Below are 21,125 nucleotides of genomic sequence, written 5' to 3' on the forward strand. Positions count from 1 at the left end.
GTGTTGATTGACACATTGTTTTTTAATTGTGATGAAACAATTCATCGATTAAATGATTAGAACATTGACAGAAGATTTATTGGCAACAATTTTGATACAGATTAATCATCTTCAGATTCAGATTCAAAATACTTTATTAATCCCCAGGGGGAAATTGTCTAAATCATTCATTTAAGAAAAAGTCAAACATTATCCAGTTCCAGCTGCTTTATTGTGATAATTTGCCTATTAACATTGTTTACACTATTTCAAAACCTTTATTTTTATTTAAACAGGTAGAAGTCTGAAAATGAACCCTCGCTTACTCAGCTGCCACACAGTAAATCAGGATGAACATACAGCTATTTGAGTTTTCAACACAATCTAAATAAAGTGAGTGCAAACTGTTTTTTCTACATATATAACTTTGTGTAAAGGGCCAGCTGAGTGTGTGAGGCAGGATGGATAGATGGACAGATGGATGAGGGTTTTTCTGTTAATCATTAATAACATGGATTAGCCCCAGTCTTCTGTAAATATGATGAATGCATCCACGGCTTCATTAGCTCTGCCTTCCCACAGCTCGGCTTTATTACTCTGAGGCTGCTCCATCAGATTTATCAACAGTGCTGTTGTTTCCACTTTTGGTTGGATGAAAAATGCTGGACGTGGTATTTGTGAGCTTTTTTATTTTTACCTGGACGTGTGTGAAGGTGGGATTGGCAAACAGTGTTTAAAGACTCAGAGCTGATTCACAGTCTTCAGGATAAATGAGCTGCAGTGGACTGTTTTTTTTTCTCACAGCAGGCTTACTCCACTTTCCTTCTTCCTCTTTGTCTTTGGCTGATTTGTTTATCGACATTTATTTCACGTGACTATGCCGATGAAACGCAGCAGTGAGAGTTCAGCCAGAGATGGAGTGTTTCTTATTCACTCTCTAACCAAGACTTTGTGCAGCTCACCAGAAGAAACAGTCACAGACTTTAAAGGACAGACACATTTTCGTCAGGAGGATGATTCTGGGATTAAATCAGGTAATGAAACAACCACTCTCAATCAGTTTTTGCTGCTGGGAGTTCAGATCAGTCGAGCTGATATGTTACTGTTTTATATCAATATCCTTCTTATATCTTAACCATTATATTCCCTTTTTCTGGAAATAATCTTCACTCAGTCTCCACTTTAAATCTGAATGTTTTTCTGTGGTTTCAAATTTGCTCAGGGAAGAAAAAAAAGTACACAGCTTGACCACATGGTGGTGCTACAGCAACAAGGTCCCATCCATTTTGTTCACAAACTTTTTTGGCCCTATACGTGAACACAGACAATCATACACGTAAACAGGAGGGAAGATGTTTTCTGTGCATGAATAAAGTTAAATAAAAAGAGTAAATAAATTAGTCAGATGTTATAAAAAATGTAGAATAAACACTTTTTTCCCCCATATATTTTGCAGCCTAACGTAAAGCCTTGTTTCATCAGGTTTTCACCCTTATTTTTTTTTAATATAAGATTTAGGTCATTGTGCAATATATTAAGTTTCTCCTGGTTTTCAGGACTTTTTTTTCTTAGATTTGCACAAAGAGAAAAAGACAGACATGCTCCATACGTTAGAGCTATTAAATATCACTTACACATTGTATAAAGGATTATCACAAAGGGCTGTTTTTCAAAAACCAGGCAGCCTTTCTCCAAAATGCTCCAACTTTAAGACATGGAACTGTTTCATCAAGACCTTGTTTCCTCCAAAGGCTTGGACCCTGCTCATGTGTTCATTACACTCTAAAAAATGATTCATGGGGTCAGTGGATAAAGCTTGAAAAAGAAGAGGTTTTTCAGCCTAAAATAATTATGTTTATTTAATTAATGTGTTTGAGTTAGTTGACAACTTATTTCAAGAAATTGGTCAAAATCAAAAATATTTTTGAGTAGGGATGGAATTAAAATAAATAAGTAAGAATATCTTAAATCAAACAGTTTGACTGCTCAAAATCAGCACAACTTTTGGATAAATGTTAAGTTGGTTCAACTTCAATTTTTTTGTTTTTTGAGGTCAAAGCAAATCATGTTAGTTGTATGAAACTAATTAAGTTTATCAGATTATAAAAGGCTAAGGATTGACTCAATAACGCCAGTTGGAACTACTTTAAAAAATGCACGCAAATTGTTACCTTAATCTTTTTAAGTTGAACCAGAGGATTAATTTTAGCGTGCATAAGCAGTGTAAGGATTGATGTAATTCACTAGTCTTAGTCTTTTTTATATTCAGTTGCATTGTTTTCACCATCCCTTCCCACAATTATACTTTGTTGCTATTGCCCAGTCCACTCGCTAAAATCCTCTGATGCTGTTAAGTTTTGAAATTGTCCCACAAAATTAAGAAAAATATACAAAAATATTGTTGACCTCCATGATTCACATTCAATTTTGTATTCTTTTTTTTTCTTCGTAGTTTTAAATGATAAACTTACAAACTCTGCAGCTGTTGGCTCCAATGTTTTGGTGGATATACTGGGAGTCTATGAGCTCTTGAACACAACATAGGATTTCAGTAATAACATGTAGTTCTCTGCTGTTTATAATTAAATATTGAAAAAAATTTCCAAATTTAATTTGGCTTGTTAGACAGTTTCTCATTTCTTTATTATATAGCTATTATTCTTTGTAGTTTTTATCATCGTGACATGACATTAACAGTGTTCAGGTTTGTCTCCTCTCTCACTGTGGGGTGTCCTTTGTTTTAGTTTGTATGAAAACACATTCTCCAAAAGACAGAAACTCTTTCAGAGCAAAAAGTGATTAAAACATTCCCTTTGAACAAAATAACATTCAAAATGTAGTTACTGTAGGCCTCTTTGAATAGCTGTTATATTCTTCGGGAAAAAAAGTGGCACATTATTTAATTGCTCAAACAAATTTTTAGTTCACTGTGTGGGCCAGTGAACAATCTCAGTTGAGTGCTCAATGAAAGCTCAAATCACTTTGTCAAGGTCAAGTAAACACAAATACTTCAAATTAATTTCTTAACATTCTCCTCAAAGCTGATGTTTGAATTAAAAAATAAAAACTTAAGCTCTTACAAGGCGATGATGGAGGCATGTAAACTGTCTCTGGAGACTGAGAAGAAACACTGAAACTGAAATTAATGTTAATACAAGAAAGGACAGGTCAGTATGATGCAGGAAGCACCTCAGATGCCGCACTCAACTAAGGGTGTTCCATAGAAGGTACTGGCTGTGGCTACACAAGAGAGGAAGAAACTGTTTGACCCCCTTTTGGTAAGACAGTGGCAACCATACTGAAAAAAAGTTATATAAGGAAATTAAGGGTATAGATGAACCTCTAACCTACTGTACTTCAATATTTGCTTCCCCCAAAGTGATATAGGAAAAAGACAGGACTCAGGTTTGTGCTGCCTTTTGATTTTTCCTACATCTTCTTTCATCATCAGTCATCTTTCCTACATCTTCAGGACACTGAAGTAGATTTTTTAAGGCAGAGCACTCTCCTCTTTTATGAATTGTGTACTGTATTCCTGTCTGTATGTTATCACAGAAGCAGAGGACAGTAACGAGACGCCGTCCTCTGAGGAAGACCAGGACCTGGTGGACTTTAACCCTGACCTGACCATCAAACAGAGCATTTCGCCCTCCAGGAAGACCATCAGTCAGATCATTAAGGACAAGAAGAAACAGACGCAGCTCACTCTGCAGTGGTAAGAGCACTGCAAACTGGACTACACCAGTTAAGGGACAGTAATATCCATACTCATGTGTCCAGGGTGACATACTGCACATATAAAGGATTCTTCTCTGCTTTATTTATTAATTTTCCTAAATCGTGGTTTTTTTTTTTTTATTATTGTGCACAGCAGGAAATATCAGTCAAACTGGTGTTGGTTTATTCGTTTTAGATTTTTTGCAAATGAACTCCTTATAAAGTATCTCCACAGCTGGTTGTTAGCATTGTTTTGCATCACTGAATCTCCCCTTCCTCCATCCTTCAACATGATTGTGGAGGTTTGAAAAAATTGTTAAAGAACTTATAAACTGCTGTGTGTCATTATAAAATAATTTTTGGCTGCATGAAATCTCACAAGCCGAAACTTTGGACTAAACCTGCAGGTCATTTGTTCACACTTACAGCAGATCTGAAGGCATTTCCCAGCTCCACAAAGACTTCTTCTAGTCAAAACAAAATTATTCTGTGGGGTGCAAATGTAAGAATTTTTACGTAGTTGCTTCTGATTATTAATTCAAACAAAACGACAACCCGGAAGTGATTTCTTCCTCCTTTTTTTCAACTTTTACCAAGGCTGGCAACCAGACTATGAATTCACACACCTCTGTAAAGCTGTATTTTGGTTGTTGTAACAGTTCTTTTTGCTGTGGAGCTAAAATCCAGTGAGCATTTGCATTTACTGTATTCAGTGGACATGTATAGATATTGTTGTGATTTTCTCACTAACGTGTCTCTACAGGCTGGAGGAGAATTACATCGTGTGTGAAGGAGTGTGTCTGCCTCGATGTATCCTCTACGCTCACTACCTGGACTTCTGCAGGAAGGAGAAACTAGAGCCGGCCTGTGCTGCTACATTTGGAAAGGTCTGTGAGTGTTTGAACAGAGCACATTATGACATCTTTATTGTCCAACATGTCTTCTAGACAATCAGAAACAGAGATCTACAGTATCTGGAAATTTTTTTATGTTCTATTAGGCTGTATATTAGTTTTAGGTAACAAGGGGAAACTCAGAGATTGAATAAGTTTAGTGTTAATAAAATGTGACAATCTGTGGACATCATGATCCTTAACATTTATTTCAGTTTTCCTTGCACATTGATTTCAGTTTGATTTTGTCTCCTTGTTATAAGTACGAGAATTTATTATAGGTAGTCTCGAAAATGTTCCTAGAAGTCTATACTTAAAAACATAACAGTACATTTACAACAATTACATACTGTTCATCAAACATGAATTACTGTCCACACACTGTAGAATCCTAATACTGATCCAGTGACCATATTCTGATGACTGATTGATCTAATCAGAACTTTTTTACCTTCTGTTCTCCTCAGACGATTCGACAGAAGTTTCCTCTTCTAACAACAAGAAGACTCGGCACCAGAGGGCACTCCAAGTAAATGAAAAACATCACATCTTCTGTCTTTTAGTTTCATATTTTCATGTAACCTAAATCTCCAAAATGTTGTTTAAAATGTTTTTTTTGTAATCTTTGCAATTATGGTTATTATGTGCTATTATTTTCTTGGCATTACACAGATATCATTACTATGGAATTGGCATCAAAGAGAGCAGCGCTTACTATCACTCTGTGTACTCTGGAAAAGGTTTGACCAGGTAACAAAACTGTAACATGATCATTATAGGATTTCTTAGTGTTTCTGTGTTTAGCGTTAGTGCACAGTGGCTCTATCTTTTTATGTTAAGTCTCAGTCTTTGCAGATGACACCTCCATTTTTACCAGCCACAACAATGTCACCACTGCTGTTACTCTTTTCCCCTAATAAGTCCATGTATATGTGTGTGTCATCATGTCATCTCTAGTTTGCAAACTCATGTTAAATAATAAGTTAATCTGTTCAGTCCATCTGGAATAAATCTGGAAATGTATCACTCAAATTACACAAAAACACAACAACATTCATTAATGTGAAAAGTATAGACTCAAATGGCAATTTGTCTCTCTTTGTAGATTTTCAGGGAGCAAGCTCAAGAATGAGGTAAGTGAAAACGGAAACTTTTACTTAAAGATATACTCTGCAGGGCTATGACTGAAACCAATGCATAGATTCATACGGAGGTAATCCCTCTCAGCCATCACCTACAGCATGACCTCCTAGAAGTGTGTGGCGGTGTATTTTCCTGCAAAGACTCCGCTTTTCTGCCTGTATTTTCTTTTTTTTTTCCCCTCTTATTTTCTGTGTTTGGGACATTTATGGGCGTGTAGCCCCGCAGTGCTCAGGTGATGTTGGGGCTCTATAAGAGGGCAGTGACCAGGTGCCAGTGGCACTTTCACTTTTGCTGCCGAGTGTGTTTACAAACAGTAACCAGCAATCCTGTATAGCATACCTTTAAAGAGTATTTAACACCAGGATGGAAAGTAGAGTTTTGTTGCCCTCTCTGGTTGAAAGTTTGTCACGGGATTCCTGTGTTCATGAGAGTTCAACTTTTCCCTAAATTAACAAAATTCATGGAGTACATTTCTACACAACTGCGCAAAGGTACAAAAGTAAACAACAGGAGGTCGGCAACAACAGGACTTTCAGAGTGTGTTAAGTTGACCTTGACCTTGACCTTTGACCCTTGACCACCAAAATCAGTTCATCCTTACGATACAACATAATATGATAATTCGATACACTTTATTGTCCCCATAGGGAAATTTGTCTTGGACTCAGAAGCTGCCCAAGTATTGTTGCCTTACAATAACAGTCCAGAAGAAATAAAAAGCATACACCATAAAAAAAAACATAAAAATACATATTACACATCAGCCACTCATGTACTGCACATAACACCAGCACACAACACTAGGGGTGTAACGGTACACAAAAATCTCGGTTCGGTACGTACCTCAGTACACAAGTCACGGTTTGGTTTTTTTCGGTACAGTAATGAAAAAAATAGACAACTATTAAATATCTTTTACTTATTGGTAACCTTATTAAAAACATACCACCACAGCAGTTAACTCTTTTTACACAATTTTTGAATGAAACAAATATATATAAAATCCTGCTTTTTCACATTGTTTGAATGAAAATAGAAATATAAAAGTGAAAAATAAAATCCTGCTGTTTTTTTAACACATTTTTTGAATGAAAAATATAAATATACATTTCTGCTTTAACAGTTTTACTCAATTAAAATAAAAAGTATAGTGCAGCTGGTCAGCTTTAAAGCCTGCTCAGATTCAGTTTTACTAGGAACTTACTTAGCTTTCCCACTTTGTTAAAGTGCAGTAAACAAAACATGCTTATATCTAAAGTGCAGCTTAAACAATTTTACTCAACTCCAATGGCGTTGGTTATTTCTTTAGCGCGATGGTCAGGGAAACGCTCTTTCTTTTTAAACGACGACGATATCGTAGTTTGCACCAGATTGCTTTTTCTAGTCGTGCCGGTTAACGTTCAAACTCGGGTGGTGTCGCTTTAGATGCGTTAGCATGTTAGACGTGTTTCCAAGTACATACCCGACCGCTGTTCTGCAGTGTCGGCACACTGCTTTTGTCTTGTCCACTTGTTTATTTCCATCTTCGTATTTTACCCTGAAACCAAAGTGTTCCCAAACGGAGGACTTAAGGTTTGCGGGTGGGTCTTCAGGTTCGTCAGGCTCACTTGCCATGTTGTCAAAATGCGAGAATGCGCTGCACAAAGTGAAAGCGGAGATTTACGGTCGGACTCGGTCCGTCACTCAATTATGTCCGTTGGGGAACTAGATATTTTAAATGGTTCGGCTCGCAAAAACGGAATTAAAATAAAACAAAATAAAATAAAATAATATCCTGCGCCCAATAATTCGGTACAGGGTCGTGCTGAACCAAAAGTCGCGTACGGTTCAACACAAATACATGTACCGTTACGGCCCTACACAACACACAACATGACCTTGCCCTTTGACCACCAAAAACCAATCAGTTCATCATTGAGTTCAAGTTGACATTTCTGCCAAATCTGAAGGAATTTCCTTGAGGCGTTCTTGAGGTATTGCGTTTACAAGGATTTGATGAACGTATGGACGTACAACCCGAAAACATTATGCCTCCAGCCACGGCCATCACCTGCGCAGAGGCATAATAAAATCAGTGTCAAGATCAACTCAAGGAAAAAGGGCCTGACATTATTATATTTTTCAGGGAGGCTTCACCAGGAAATACTCTCTGAGCTCCAAAACTGGAACGTTGCTCCCAGACTTCCCCAATGCTCAGCATCTTCTGCTGCAGGGAAATATCGCCAGAGAAAAGGTCAGTGGTAAATAAATCCCACTTTAATTTAAATATACAGTATATTCTGTATTTACTGTAAACAAACAAGATGCCTGGTGATCTCTCTGACTGGTTTTAATGGAGTGTGTCCATGAATTAATTTAATGTCAGATCTTCATTGTCTCTTTGCAGGTGGACACTCTGATCATGATGTATAAAACTCACTGCCAGTGCATCCTGGACAACGCCATTAATGTCAACTTTGAGGAGGTGATAATTACTTCAACATGGGAGCATTTGATTTGAGAGTAAAACCAGCAAAACTGTTTACCATCTGCTCAAACGACATATAACTCTTCAAATGTTTTGTTTCAGATCCAGAATTTTCTGCTACACTTCTGGCAGGGAATGCCCGACCACCTGCTGCCGCTGCTGGAAAACCCCGTTATAGTCGACATCTTCTGCGTCTGTGACTCCATCCTCTATAAGGTTGTTATGAAATGCTAATATTGTTTTGGGATTTCAGACATTTATATAACAAGTTTTAATGGCAGGTTCAAAATGTTTAAATAAACCCATTTTGTTTTGTTTTATTGATGTATCTTATGTTCTCAGGTTTTAACAGATGTTCTGATTCCTGCTACAATGCAGGAGATGCCTGAAAGGTTTGTTACTTCACTTCACTTCATGTCATTATTGTCAAAGTAGTCGTTGGTGCTACAAAGTTAGAAGCCTATTTGCCATAAAACACTTCTATATCCCAGAATAACATGAACATGATTGAAGGAACTTTCCTGATTGGCAAAAAGCTTCAGCCAAATTTGGGATGCCTGGATCTTAATGTTGAATTCTGGCCATCATTCCCTTCAGTTATGATACAAAATTACCTTCTTTCTGTACTGTCGAGACGAGGATGCAGCTTTTAGTCCAGTCTGACCCAGAAGACATTATTACAGCTACAATGATATAAAAAAAAGATGAAAACAGCAGATCTTTACACTGAATGATTGATTTATTTACTTACTGGGAATTCAGAGGAGATCTGTATAATGTTGTTCAACAGTCTGTTGGCAGATATCCGCAACTTTGCCAAACACTGGGAGCACTGGCTAGCCTCCTCCCTTGAGAACCTCCCAGAATGCCTTGCAGCCAAGAAACTCCCCATAGCACGTCACTTTGTTTCCTCCCTGAAGAGACAGACGTCGTTTTTACACCTGGCACAGGTACGACACTCACTGAAGAGCAGAATAGATTACAGTATACATTAATGTCTCAAAAATAAACATGATAATGATCTCTGAGGTCTTTATTTCAGATAGCCCGTCCGGCGCTGTTCGACCAGGCTGTAGTGACCAGCATGGTGTCAGATATCGACAATGTGGATCTCAGCAGCATCAGCTCACAGCCTCTGCTCAGCGTAAACACTGCTGGAGACCAGGACCCAGACATCTACTCTGAGTGTAAGACACCTACTGACCAGCAGTGGTGGAAGAAGTACTCACATCTTTGACTTAAAGGGTAACTTTGGTATCTGGCATTTTTCTGGTCCCAGTTTTCCCACATGTTTGTGTCTGAGTGACAAATGGGAACAACTTTTGAAACTGCTCCAGTATGGAGCGAGGGCAGCAGTCTGCACAAGCGAAGCAGGCTGCAATGTAATCCATCCATCCATCCATCTTCTAACCGCTCCATCCTCTTGAGGGTCGCAGGGGGGCTGGAGCCTATCCCAGCTGACATTGGGCGAGAGGCAGGGTACACCCTGGACAGGTCGCCAGACTATCGCAGGGCTGACACATAGAGACAAACAACCATTCACACTCACATTCACTCCTACGGACAATTTAGAGTTATCAATTAACCTGCATGTCTTTGGACTGTGGGAGGAAGCCGGAGTACCCGGAGAAAACCCACGCTGACACAGGGAGAACATGCAAACTCCACACAGAAGGGCTCCCACACCCGGGATCGAACCAGGAACCCTCTTGCTGTGAGACGACAGTGCTAACCACCACACCACTGTGCCGCCCTGCAATGTAATCACTTGGGGCAATTGCACCCTCAACGTACGTCCGTTAAAAGTGCTTGTTTTTGCCATTGATAGGCTCAGATTGTTATTGTAAGTGTCTAACAACATCATGGAAAGGATCCTTTCAAAGACAGACCTTTGTGTTAAAGAGTAAGATCCTTTTTGTTGAAACAGAAACAGCCCCAAAATTGCCATCGCCAAACTCACCAGACTCCATTTAAATAAACTGTAACTTTAGTGTGCATAGAGGCAGCATATTTACACATCTAACTGGGTGAATAAAGTTTTAAGTCAACCAAAACAGAGTTGGTGATTGTTGGAACAGTGGAAAGACAAACCAAGATGGCTATTGTGAGTTTTATTTTGTTTTTCTGGACTTTAAATGAAGTGTGTTTTACAATAATAAAATTACTGATTATTCAAATGGAGTCTGGTGGGTTTGGCAATGGCTAGACTTTCTGGTTAAACAAAAGTACCTCACTTTTTCACAAAAAAGGTTCATCTCTGTAGGGATCCTCTCCATTACATTGTCAGACACTTAGAATAACAATCTGAGCCTGTCAGTAAAAAAAACAAAACACACTTTTGGTAGATGTAAACTGACAATGCAAAATTGCCCCAAGTGATTACATTGCAGCCTATTTCGCTGCTGCCAGCCGAGAAATACCTGCTCAGTACTGGACCAATTTCAATAACTGTTGTTGTCATTAGTCACTTGGACACAAAAACATGAGAAAATGGGGTCCAGGTTGAAAAATACTGAAATTTCCCTTTAAGTGAAAGGAGCAGAAATACAGTGTAAAAATACTCTGCTACAAGTAAAAATTATACAGTTCAAATCTTGGGTAAAAGTGCAAAAGTCTCAGCGTCAAATTATAATAAAAGTACCAAAGTAAAAGTACTCAATAAGCAGAATGGCCCAGTTTTATATAACGGGATTATAATTATTAATGCATTAATGTGTCCATCACTTTAATGTTGCAGCTGGCGGAGGTGGAGCTAATTTTAACTACTTTTAATACCCCTGGGTAGCTTAGCCTATAATAATATGTCAGAGTTTATTTGTTGGTTTATATTTTTTATAAATAATTTGTGAATTAATGAATCTGCAAAGTAATAATGTTGTCGTATATATGTAGTAAAATTTTAAAGATTAAACACTGGCCTCCAAACCGTAGTCAAGTTGATGTTTATAATAGCATGAAATAAAAATACTCAAGTAAAGTACCTCCAAAATGTGCCAGTTAGCTCATATTTTCTTAAATCAACTGGATGAAAATGGAATCTCTACGTATCTACATCATCATAACTGAGATAGATGGGTTTTTTTCTTTTACATTTTTAATTATTATCAGATGATTCTCATCCATAGACTAATGTAATTCTGAAAAGATGCATTCGTACAGCTTTTTTACAACCAGCAGTTGTTTTCTATCGGTCTAATATAGGAATGAGAATCTGTTTTATTAATAATGACGCAGCTTGTCTCCTCTGTCTTTTTCCTTCCAGATGACTCCATCACCGTCTTTCAGGAGCTGAAGGAGCTGCTGAGAAAGAACGCAACAGTGGAGTCCTTCATCGAGTGGCTGGACTCGGTCGTGGAGCATAAAGTCATCAAGGTAACAGCTGTTCCACCTGGCACTGTGTGGACTCGTACAGTATTTGTCTTGCAAAATGTCCTGTTGTGAGACTAAACAGTTTGTCCTTTCTGTCTCTTCTGTCTCTGACCAGCCGGGGAAGCAGAGCGGTCGATCAGTAAAGAAGCGAGCTCAGGATTTCCTCTTAAGGTGGAGTTTCTTTGGTGCCAGAGTGATGCACAACCTCACGCTCAACAATGCCTCCAGCTTTGGTAAGGAGATTTCCCAGTGTTGGAAAGTACATTTTCTTAAGTACTTTACTTGAGTACAAGACTAAGATACTTGTACTTTACTTGAGTATTTACATTTAATGCCACTTTTGTACTCCACTACATTTCAGAGAGAAATATTGTACTTATTTACTCCTACATTTATTTTACAGTTGGACGTTGTAGATTCAGATTATTAGAACAAAATATAATTTTAAAACAATTATTATGACATATTTTCATAGTTTAAGCCACCCAACACTGTTTAAAATGATCCTTACACATTAAAGCATCAATAATTATAATCCAATAATATTATTCTGAAATGGGCCATTCTGCATAACGAATACTTTTACTGTTTGTACTGTATGAATATTTTGATGCAAGTACTTGAGTAGTTTTATTTACGATTATGAATGCATGACTTTCACATGTAGTGATTTTACATTGTAGTGTTCCTACTTGTACTTAAGTAAAGAGTAAAGGAGTATTTTTTCCACCACTGTTCCTAAACAAACTATATGCTTTGTTAATTTTCTAAAGTGAAAAATGCAGAAAAAAGTTTGCTGCACAATAAAATGAAATAAAATAAAATGAATCAAATTAAACTGAATGAAATAAAATAACATTAAATTAAATTAAATTAAATTAAATTAAATTTAACTGAATACAATTGAATTAAATAATACATTTGATATTGCTAAAGGTTTTAATGCAAAAGCTCTTTAGTCTTGCTTATTTTGTCTTGGGGTGACCAGACTTTTACATGCTTCTGCAAACAGTATGTTAAATTATAACACCAATAAATGTTTACCTCATTTAATATCAGAATTAAATCTAACTTTTGTAAACTAGCATGGCCATCACTGAGTACACTGGTGGTATCAAACATTTCTTTTGTATTTCATCTTGTTTGCCATCAGGTCAGGTTTCTTCACAGCACAAAAACAAAACAAACAAAAAAAACTAAGTGTTTTTTTCTTTCAGAGCAAACAGAACTAAAACTGATAAATCACGATATGAGTATATAATGTATACCTTTCAACTCAAAGATACCAGAAGGGAAATATGGTCTAACTGGTGCAAACAAACCTGTTAATCAGGTAACATCAAAACACAATTTATGAAAGCGACAAACTGAACATAATGACAACTGTTTGTGAAATTAATAACTGTCACTGAGCTGATTAATTTTGTCTTCCTTTCTTCGCCATCATTCAGTCCACACACACACACACACACACACACACACACACACACACACACAAGGCTAATACAAGCCAGCTTGCAGCAGATTGCTACAATAGTGCCATAAATTGTAATGGCCAGACTCTGATTAAACAAAGTCTTATCTGCGGGTCGCGTGCTCTCTGTTCAAACACACGCACACACACACATAGAACATGTTCGTGAATAAACACTAACCATTTGGTCTGAAGACTCCCGGTGGAGCTCAAACACACACAGAAGGTTTTAAAGCTGTGACCCTGCGGGTCAAACAAAGAACAGCTTGATCCTAAAGGTCACACGGTAAATGAAGAAGAAGACACAGTGAGGTCGTCTAATCTCTCTGGAAGTTTGATCTGTAGGTAAACACAAAGTCTCACCTCAGTCACGATGACCTCTTTTCTCTTTGTATTTTGGACACTGGCAGGTTCCTTCCATCTGATCAGGATGCTGTTGGACGAATACATCCTGTTGGCTCTGGAGACTCAGTTCAACAACGACAAGGAGCAGGACCTGCAGAACCTGCTGGACAAATACATGAAAAATGCAGGTATCAAGCATCAACACAGACACTGAACAGCTGATCCATTTCAACATATACCATAAGACATGTTAGACTCCTCAGAGGAAATACATCACCAAAGCCATTCCTAGCCCTAGCCCCTCCCAGCTCTTTTTGCCAGCCTGAACTAACTGAAACTTTTTTACACATGGTCTGAGAATGTAAAAAAGTGTTTGAATTTTAGGTTAAAATGACAACAGTGATATCTGACATGATTGGATATCAAATCCCTATAGACCCAATTGTACTCTTAGTTATTTAATTACTGAACTTGTTCACAAAACAGAGGAAAATTTGGCTAGCTGGCTCAACCGCATCAAAGAAAATGATTGCCCTACACTGGCTCCCTCCTCACTCACTCAGCATTTATCACTGGTTGGCTTATGTTAGTGATATAGTGATGCTTGAACTATCCACAGCAAGGACCAACAAAGCAAAGTCCTCAACTCTCAGCCTTTGGAAAGACGTAGCATTGCAGATTTTCAACATAATGATCTCAGTGCCTCAAGAACCGGTGCTCCAGTAGTAAAGTGTGATTAATTAATAATTTTTTTAGTTCTATCATCTTTACATTACATCCCCACACACAACGGAACAGGTCCTACAGTGTCACTAAATCATCATCACTGACATCAACATCAACCGCTCAACCGGTACCTGCTTCAGTAAGTTTCACCAGATGTTGTTATTAACGATGTGACGTTAACTTTCAGATGCAAGTAAAGCAGCGTTCATGGCCTCTCCCAGTTCCTGCTTCCTAGCTAATCGCAACAAGACCAACGTTGCAATCGACCAATCAGTGAAGAATGAGTCTCTGGGCGAACACGCCTACATGTCTCTGCCCACCAATCAGCAGCAAAGTCTGGAAACAAGCACCAACATCTATCAGGGGACAGAGTCTGCTGGGTTCACAGTTTCAGGTAAAACAAAAAACAATGCAACTTTTTTTGTCTTCTGTACAGCCCTAAGACATAAAGAAGATGATATTAAATCTAAACTGTGCTACTTTCCACAATATTAATACTTAGATCTACTGATATCTATCAAAATGAGTGCTTGATGAATGACATTATCCTGATCAACTTTTTGGTTATGGTCGTATGTCATATTGATTGTCTGTACTGTAATTTTATCATGTTGGCCTATTCTATTGCACGTCTGTCCATCTTCAGTTGCTCTTTCAGAGGTTTCTTCCATTTTTTTCCCTGTTAAAGGGTTTTTTGTTGTTGCTGTTGTTGGCAGGGAGTTTGTCCATATCTGCCGTAAGGGTCCAAAGACAGAGGGTCTCATATGTAGAAAAGCCCTTTAAGGCAAACTGTGGTTTGTGATACTGGGCTATATAAAAAAAAGACTGAATTGAATTGAATCGAATTGAATTGAAGGCTGAGAAATGATTTGGTCATGTTAAAAAGAACTTTTGTGCGAGGCGGCTTAAGTCCAGTAAGGTGATGTTTCTTATCTTGTTAGGTAAGAGTGAGTGAAATCACCTTTTGGGACTTTAGGTGCTCCATACCTTTGTGATCACAGTGAAAACAAAGCAACGTTGACTGAACCGTTCACAACCTCCTTAAACGTTGTGCAACCTATGCTAGTGAGACCACAGTCATTATACATAAACTGATGCAAGGGCGTTAGCTAATGGGGATACTAATAGGATTAAAAAAAACTAAACTAAATAGAGCTGCAGAGAGTAATAGTATAAGTGCAGCTTTAAGGAGCTGTATATGACACTTAGAGCAGATCTGTGTTTTTTTTAGAGTCTGATTTAGGCTGCCTGCACACAGTTCTCAACATGGAGGAGGCTAAGCAGCTAACAGCGCTAACAGTGCAAACAGTGCTAACAATGCCAAAACTACCGACAAATCTAGGTGTTAACCAAGGGGGGAACTGGAGAATGGGTGTTACGTTTCCACGACAATGCTGTTCAGTCACTGTGCATCGTGAAAGTGTTATCAGCTGTAACTTGCTGTATGAGCACAGTAGAGAGTGGCAGCGATTAGCTAGACCGATAAGCTCGGATTACATCACACACAGAGGGAGTGTGACTTGTTGTTCGCTGCTATATTAATGCTCTGAATGTATAATACAGCTCCGTCGTATAAAACGATCCTGTAATGTTAACACTTGCTGTCCATGTGTGTTTCCCCTCTTCACACTCAGGAGGTCAGATGGACTTCTCTCAGGTCAGCGGCCCCCTCATGACGCCCCCTATCTCTCCAGCAGCGTTAGTGCACCGAGGCTCCGTCATCAACCAGGGGCCCATGACAGGGAGACCTCTGACCACTACTACTCCTGCTTCTTCCTCCACCTGCTCCTCTTCTTCCTCCTCCTGCTTGTCCACTCTGAGCACCATGACCCAGCCCAGCCCCTGCTCTTCTTACCCGGAGACCCTGTACCACTGCTTACCTCAGACCAGCTCTGGTTACTTCCCTCCCACTGGGGGCTCCACAGCCTCAAACTACCAGCCTGCACTCAGGTCAGCTTCATTTAGGACTGTGCATCTACAACTTTTGATGTACTTCAGGGCTGTCACATTTTGTTTAATATATTCTATTGTAAGGTAATAATTAGCTCTTACCCTGATATGATTCTAGTGCTAAATTTTAATTATGAAAACACAGATGTTTCTCTTTTTATGATTTTTCTTGTTGTCTTTTTTGGTTCATTTTACCATATTGCTATGAAATGGTAAATCATGGAGATTTTAATTTTTAACAAAATTTTGGTAAAAAAAAAAAATATTGCCATTAAATAAGGTCTCCACTGGAGGTATTATATTGAAATGTATTTTTTTTATTATTATTATTTTTAAAAGGATTTAAAGGTCCAGTGTGTAGGATACATTGGCCAAAATGGAATATAATATAATAAGTATCTTTTCTTTAGCATATAATGACCTGAGAATAAGAATTGTTGTGTTTTTGTTACTTTAGAATGAGCCGTTTATATATATTTATCTACATAGGGGAGCTGGTATTCGTCTATGGAGATTGCCATGTTGCACTGCCATGTTTCTACAGTAGCCCAGAAGGAACAAACCAAACACTGGCTCCAGATAGGCCCATTCGTGATTTCACATTTTCGCGTTTCCACGCCGGCCACCGTAGTAAGAAGTTCATTTACTATGAGCAGCACCAGCATGACACCGATTTGTAATGTGAAACTGCTTTATTCAGTGTTTCTAGCAGTTAAAATGATCGGGGGTCTCATTAATAAACATTGCGTATGCACAAAACAAGGCCTGAAAGAGGCGTACAGCACTTCCCATGGAAAAGTTGTGATCTATAAAAGCAGACTTGACGGGAGAAACTTTGACCCATGTTCACAAACATTTTGGAGACAAGAAACTGTCAGTGCAGATGGTGAGGTGGAACCCTGATTGTAGAAATTGTTGAATATTTTTTGGCGCACACCAGTTTTGTCCTTTGTCTGTATGTACATTTTTTAGTATGGATCCTATGCACTGTTTTAGAATCGAGACCCCTGGTCCGTTGGTTTTGAAGGGAAGGAGACCTTTGTGGATTATTCAGCATCAGTGAAAACCTCCTGAATGTCTGGATGTTATGTAATTGGAGAAAAAAGGTGACCACATATTAGCATGTGTTGGACTAGTCGCCCACAGCAACATGCCAAACTGTGGCCCTGGCAAATATTAACGTTACTACTGAACTGTCAAGTTCCCGTCCATGTTTGAATTTGCAAATATCTGACAGTTAAATAAAATATATTTTGATGTCATTGTTAAGATTTGTTTACTCTGTGTTTCAGGCCTCAAACTCAGAACCAGTGTTTGGCTTCAGTTCAGTCTCAGGCTTCATCGTTGGCCTACCACCTCTCCCGGTACCCTTCCTTCAACGACCAGCACCTGACTAAAGACGTCTTCTACAGCCATCACCACCCGTCGGCCCATCACTCATCTAATAGCACAAACTGCTCCCTGACAACTTACGGCTCTGCGGTCCGTCCCACATCCAACTACAGTTCAGGCTCAGATGCAGCTCAGACTGAACAGGGACTGGACGCTCAGACGGCAGCTCAGATTCTGGACTCATCAGAGGGGTTCAGCTTTGTGGGGGCTGGACTAAACCCAACGGGCGGTGGGTGTCAGGGACAGACATACTCTGCTGCAGGACATGGCGGTAAGAACTCAGATTGTGGCATTCATTTGGGAAGTAGCCTGTTGCCATTGTCACATCACCTGGTGGGTCCTACAGAACTTTATTTATTCACAGGGAAATAAACTTTAAGTAATGCACAAGAAGGCCTGAAGATTTCTATTAGATGTAGAGGTGCCACCGTGCTGTGTTAGCTTTAAATAATTCCCTCAATCTAAGTCTCATGTGGCCCCAGTGAAGAGTCAGAATAAGAAGGTACAGAATATTTATTCAATGTGATGTTGTCCTTCAGACTGGAAACATATTTTATAATTTTAAAGAAGCTGAAATTAGAAAATTAAGGGGAATCTGTAAAAGTTACGTAGTATTACTAACTCAGTTTGAATTTAGTGACTTTTGACAAACTCACTTATTACAATTTACTGTGCTTTTTAGCTGCAAATATTTGCATATTGTCAATTTCTGCTGACAAAAAGTCAATACATTAGATTTTAAAGTTTATTTATGTGAAGATATTTTAGCCGCAATCTGAATTTATTTTCAAAAAACATAACACACATCAATTCCTGTGACTATTATAGTCTTCGGTAGGCTTTAAAGACAGCAAATTGAAAATCTTAAACTATGTTTCATGATGAACAAATCACTATTGTTGTTGTTATGTTGCCAAAAGGAAGCAAAATGCCCATTTATCCATACAAAAATTTTTGCAGAATTATTTTAAATTGTGTTTGTGCAATATGTTAAGATGCCACAATCTCACTGCTGACTTATATCAGACTGTACAGTATGTCAGTGGTTCCCAGCCTTGGCTTTTGTTTTGTCTCCGTACTCTTCAAGAATAATAAGTTTTAAAAAAGAAATAATTAAGAGAATTTGATTGCATTTAGAGATGCACAGAGGAAAAACAATCCATTCTTTCATTATCAGTGAGTGTTTATCCCATTCAGGGTTGCTGGGGGGCTGGAGCCTATCCCAGCTGACAGTGGGCGACAGGCGGGGTACACTCTGGACAGGTCTATCATGGGGCTGACAGACAGACAATGATTCACGTTCACATTCACACCTACAGGCATTTTAAAGTCACCAATTAACCTATCTAACCACGTTGACACAGGAGAACCATGCAAACTCCACACAGAAGGGCTCTTGACTGCTGGTTGGTTCGAACCTAGAACCCTCTTGCTGTGATGCCATAGTGCAAACCATTTCACCACTGTGACACTTGAAAGAATCCAGTCTTTCAATATAGAATATAAAACAAAACAATATAATATTGTCAAAAAGCAAAAGGTGACCTTCCAGATTTTTATTTTTACCCTTTTAGGGCGTCCAATCCCCAGGTAAGGAACCACTATTCTATGTGCACAATCCAAATAGCCCCAAATACTAACATGAACTCAATGCCTAACTTGTGGCAGGTTACTATGGCAACAGTAGTTACCTGGAAAGCCAGCGTATGACATCACTGGTGGACCAGCACGTATCCGTTATCAGCACCGTCGGCAGCCTGCGCCCATTCCCTTCACCGTACTCTGAAGTCCATGATCCGCTCAACATCCTGGACGAACCTGGAAGGAAAACAACAGGAGCGTATTTCACTGAAGCCGAAACTGGAGCAGGTCAGGTTTAAACTTCTCAACACTTAAATACGAAAGAAATCTATAAGATGGCCAGGGATGTAAATTACATCTTGCATTTCTGTCGTTTCCTCCTCAGATCATTCGTCAGGATCTGCTCCCTGCATGTTTGGAGTTCCCTCTCCATTCACCTCCCAGGATGCATTGCTGTCTCAGCAGCGTGTGCCGTCTTCTTCTGAGGTGCAGGACCTGGTTTCTTCGCTGCCTCCCATCAATACTGTCTTCATGGGAGCAGGGGGAGTACAATGACGCAGCAGAAAACACAAACGTTTTCAGGAGATCTGTCCTGATGTTTGGAGTTCAGTTCCCATCAGATCCAGAATGTACGTATGCGACGAGTACAGCCAGCCACATTCAAACCCAGAGCATCCAACTGTAAGGTACAGTATGAGCATGGAGCCAGGACACTGCTGCATTGAGAGATGAAGAAAAAAGACTTAGAAAGATTTACATGATATTTTTATCCCCGACTGTATTATATACCTAAAGAGGAGAGCAAAGATATTTATTTGTATGAAAATTAGGATCATTACTTTAAAAACATACAATTTATAACCACAGTCACTTTGACACAGATATTTGTCTCATATCCACAGCTGTATTTTTCAATTGATCATTTTTCCAGTTTGGAAATAATCATAAACTTTTGCTCCTAAATGATGCCTAAGGGCTTCCACTTCATCTGTCTGCAAATTGATGTAAATAAATATTTGTTAGTCACAGTGGTGTTGTATTTATTGACACGACAACAAGCAAAAAGCAGCCTAACAGCACACCTCTTCACACCTGCTCTGCACAGACATATGGTACAATACACTCTTTAGTAGTTCAGACCGTAATTTAGAGATCTTGAAGAAGGTGCAAAGGCTGAAACGTCATCATCAGAATAAAAGAAATGCATATGGAGTCAGAGTGTGCGACACAATGGCAATGCTAACATGGTGATGTTTAGCAGGTATAATGTTTAGAATGTTCACCATCTTAGTTTAGCATGTTAGCGTGGTTACATCTGCTGATGGACACTGATGAAAAGTCAAAAGGATCCCCAAAGCTTGATTTAATCCAGAGAGGAACAGGAAATGTTGGCACAAAATTTCACCGCAAACCTATTCAAGAGATGTCACATCATTTCTCCCAAAAAGGCAAAAATGTCAACTTCATGGTGGCGCTAAAGAGGAGGAGTCAGGGGATCAGCAAAGTCACTTGGATTCATCATATGGGAACCATGAACGTCTGCTCAAACTTCATGACAATCTCTGTAATACTTGCTAAAATATTTTAATTCAGACTAGCGGCTAGTGTGGCTATACATTAGCTGCTGCAGCTCTACATGACATATTACTATGTCCCTTCTGGTTAGATGTTTGTCCTTTTACTTATTAGCCGTAATAATGGAGAGATACTGAAGAGTACAGAGAACAGTTTGTGCGCTTGCTTTTGTCTGCCTCCGCAGCAGATTGACTTCCAGTCAATAATAGAGACTCCAATAGAGTCCTTATCACCTCTGATTCAAAGACCATGTGTCAGAGCCCTGAACACACGACTCTTTAATGGCTGAACTCCGAGATTACACGACGGCATCACAATTGAAGACTGTAGATCAAAGTTGGGAGGTTTTTATTTGTAATTATTTGCTTTCCCTGCGGCACAATGGAGGGCAGATATGAGTCAGATAAAAGTGTTTACCAAAATGTTACAAGAACCAACAGAGAGGGAGGGAAGGAGGGAGGGCGGGTGGATGAGAGGGAGCTGTTAATATCACACCATGGTGACCTCAGTAAAA

The 21,125-nt window shown here is 38.9% G+C and overlaps 1 protein-coding gene across 1 annotated transcript; it reads left to right on the plus strand.

Annotated features, from left to right (window-relative positions):
• Positions 1 to 806: 806 nt before the first annotated feature.
• Positions 807 to 19,989, plus strand: rfx6 (regulatory factor X, 6). Its single transcript, XM_050058345.1, has 20 exons — positions 807 to 1,013; positions 3,535 to 3,694; positions 4,460 to 4,583; positions 5,057 to 5,118; positions 5,262 to 5,339; positions 5,695 to 5,722; positions 7,858 to 7,965; positions 8,119 to 8,196; positions 8,302 to 8,415; positions 8,542 to 8,591; positions 8,990 to 9,149; positions 9,242 to 9,386; positions 11,462 to 11,571; positions 11,684 to 11,801; positions 13,453 to 13,575; positions 14,301 to 14,507; positions 15,748 to 16,063; positions 17,356 to 17,726; positions 19,124 to 19,324; positions 19,422 to 19,989. Exons 1-20 carry the CDS (start codon positions 857 to 859, stop codon positions 19,589 to 19,591), a joined length of 2,880 nt encoding a protein of 959 aa, XP_049914302.1. The 5' UTR covers positions 807 to 856; the 3' UTR covers positions 19,592 to 19,989.
• The last annotated feature ends 1,136 nt before the right edge of the window (positions 19,990 to 21,125 follow it).

This window comes from Epinephelus moara, chromosome 12 (assembly GCF_006386435.1).
Source record: "Epinephelus moara isolate mb chromosome 12, YSFRI_EMoa_1.0, whole genome shotgun sequence".
NCBI lineage: Eukaryota > Metazoa > Chordata > Actinopteri > Perciformes > Serranidae > Epinephelus > Epinephelus moara.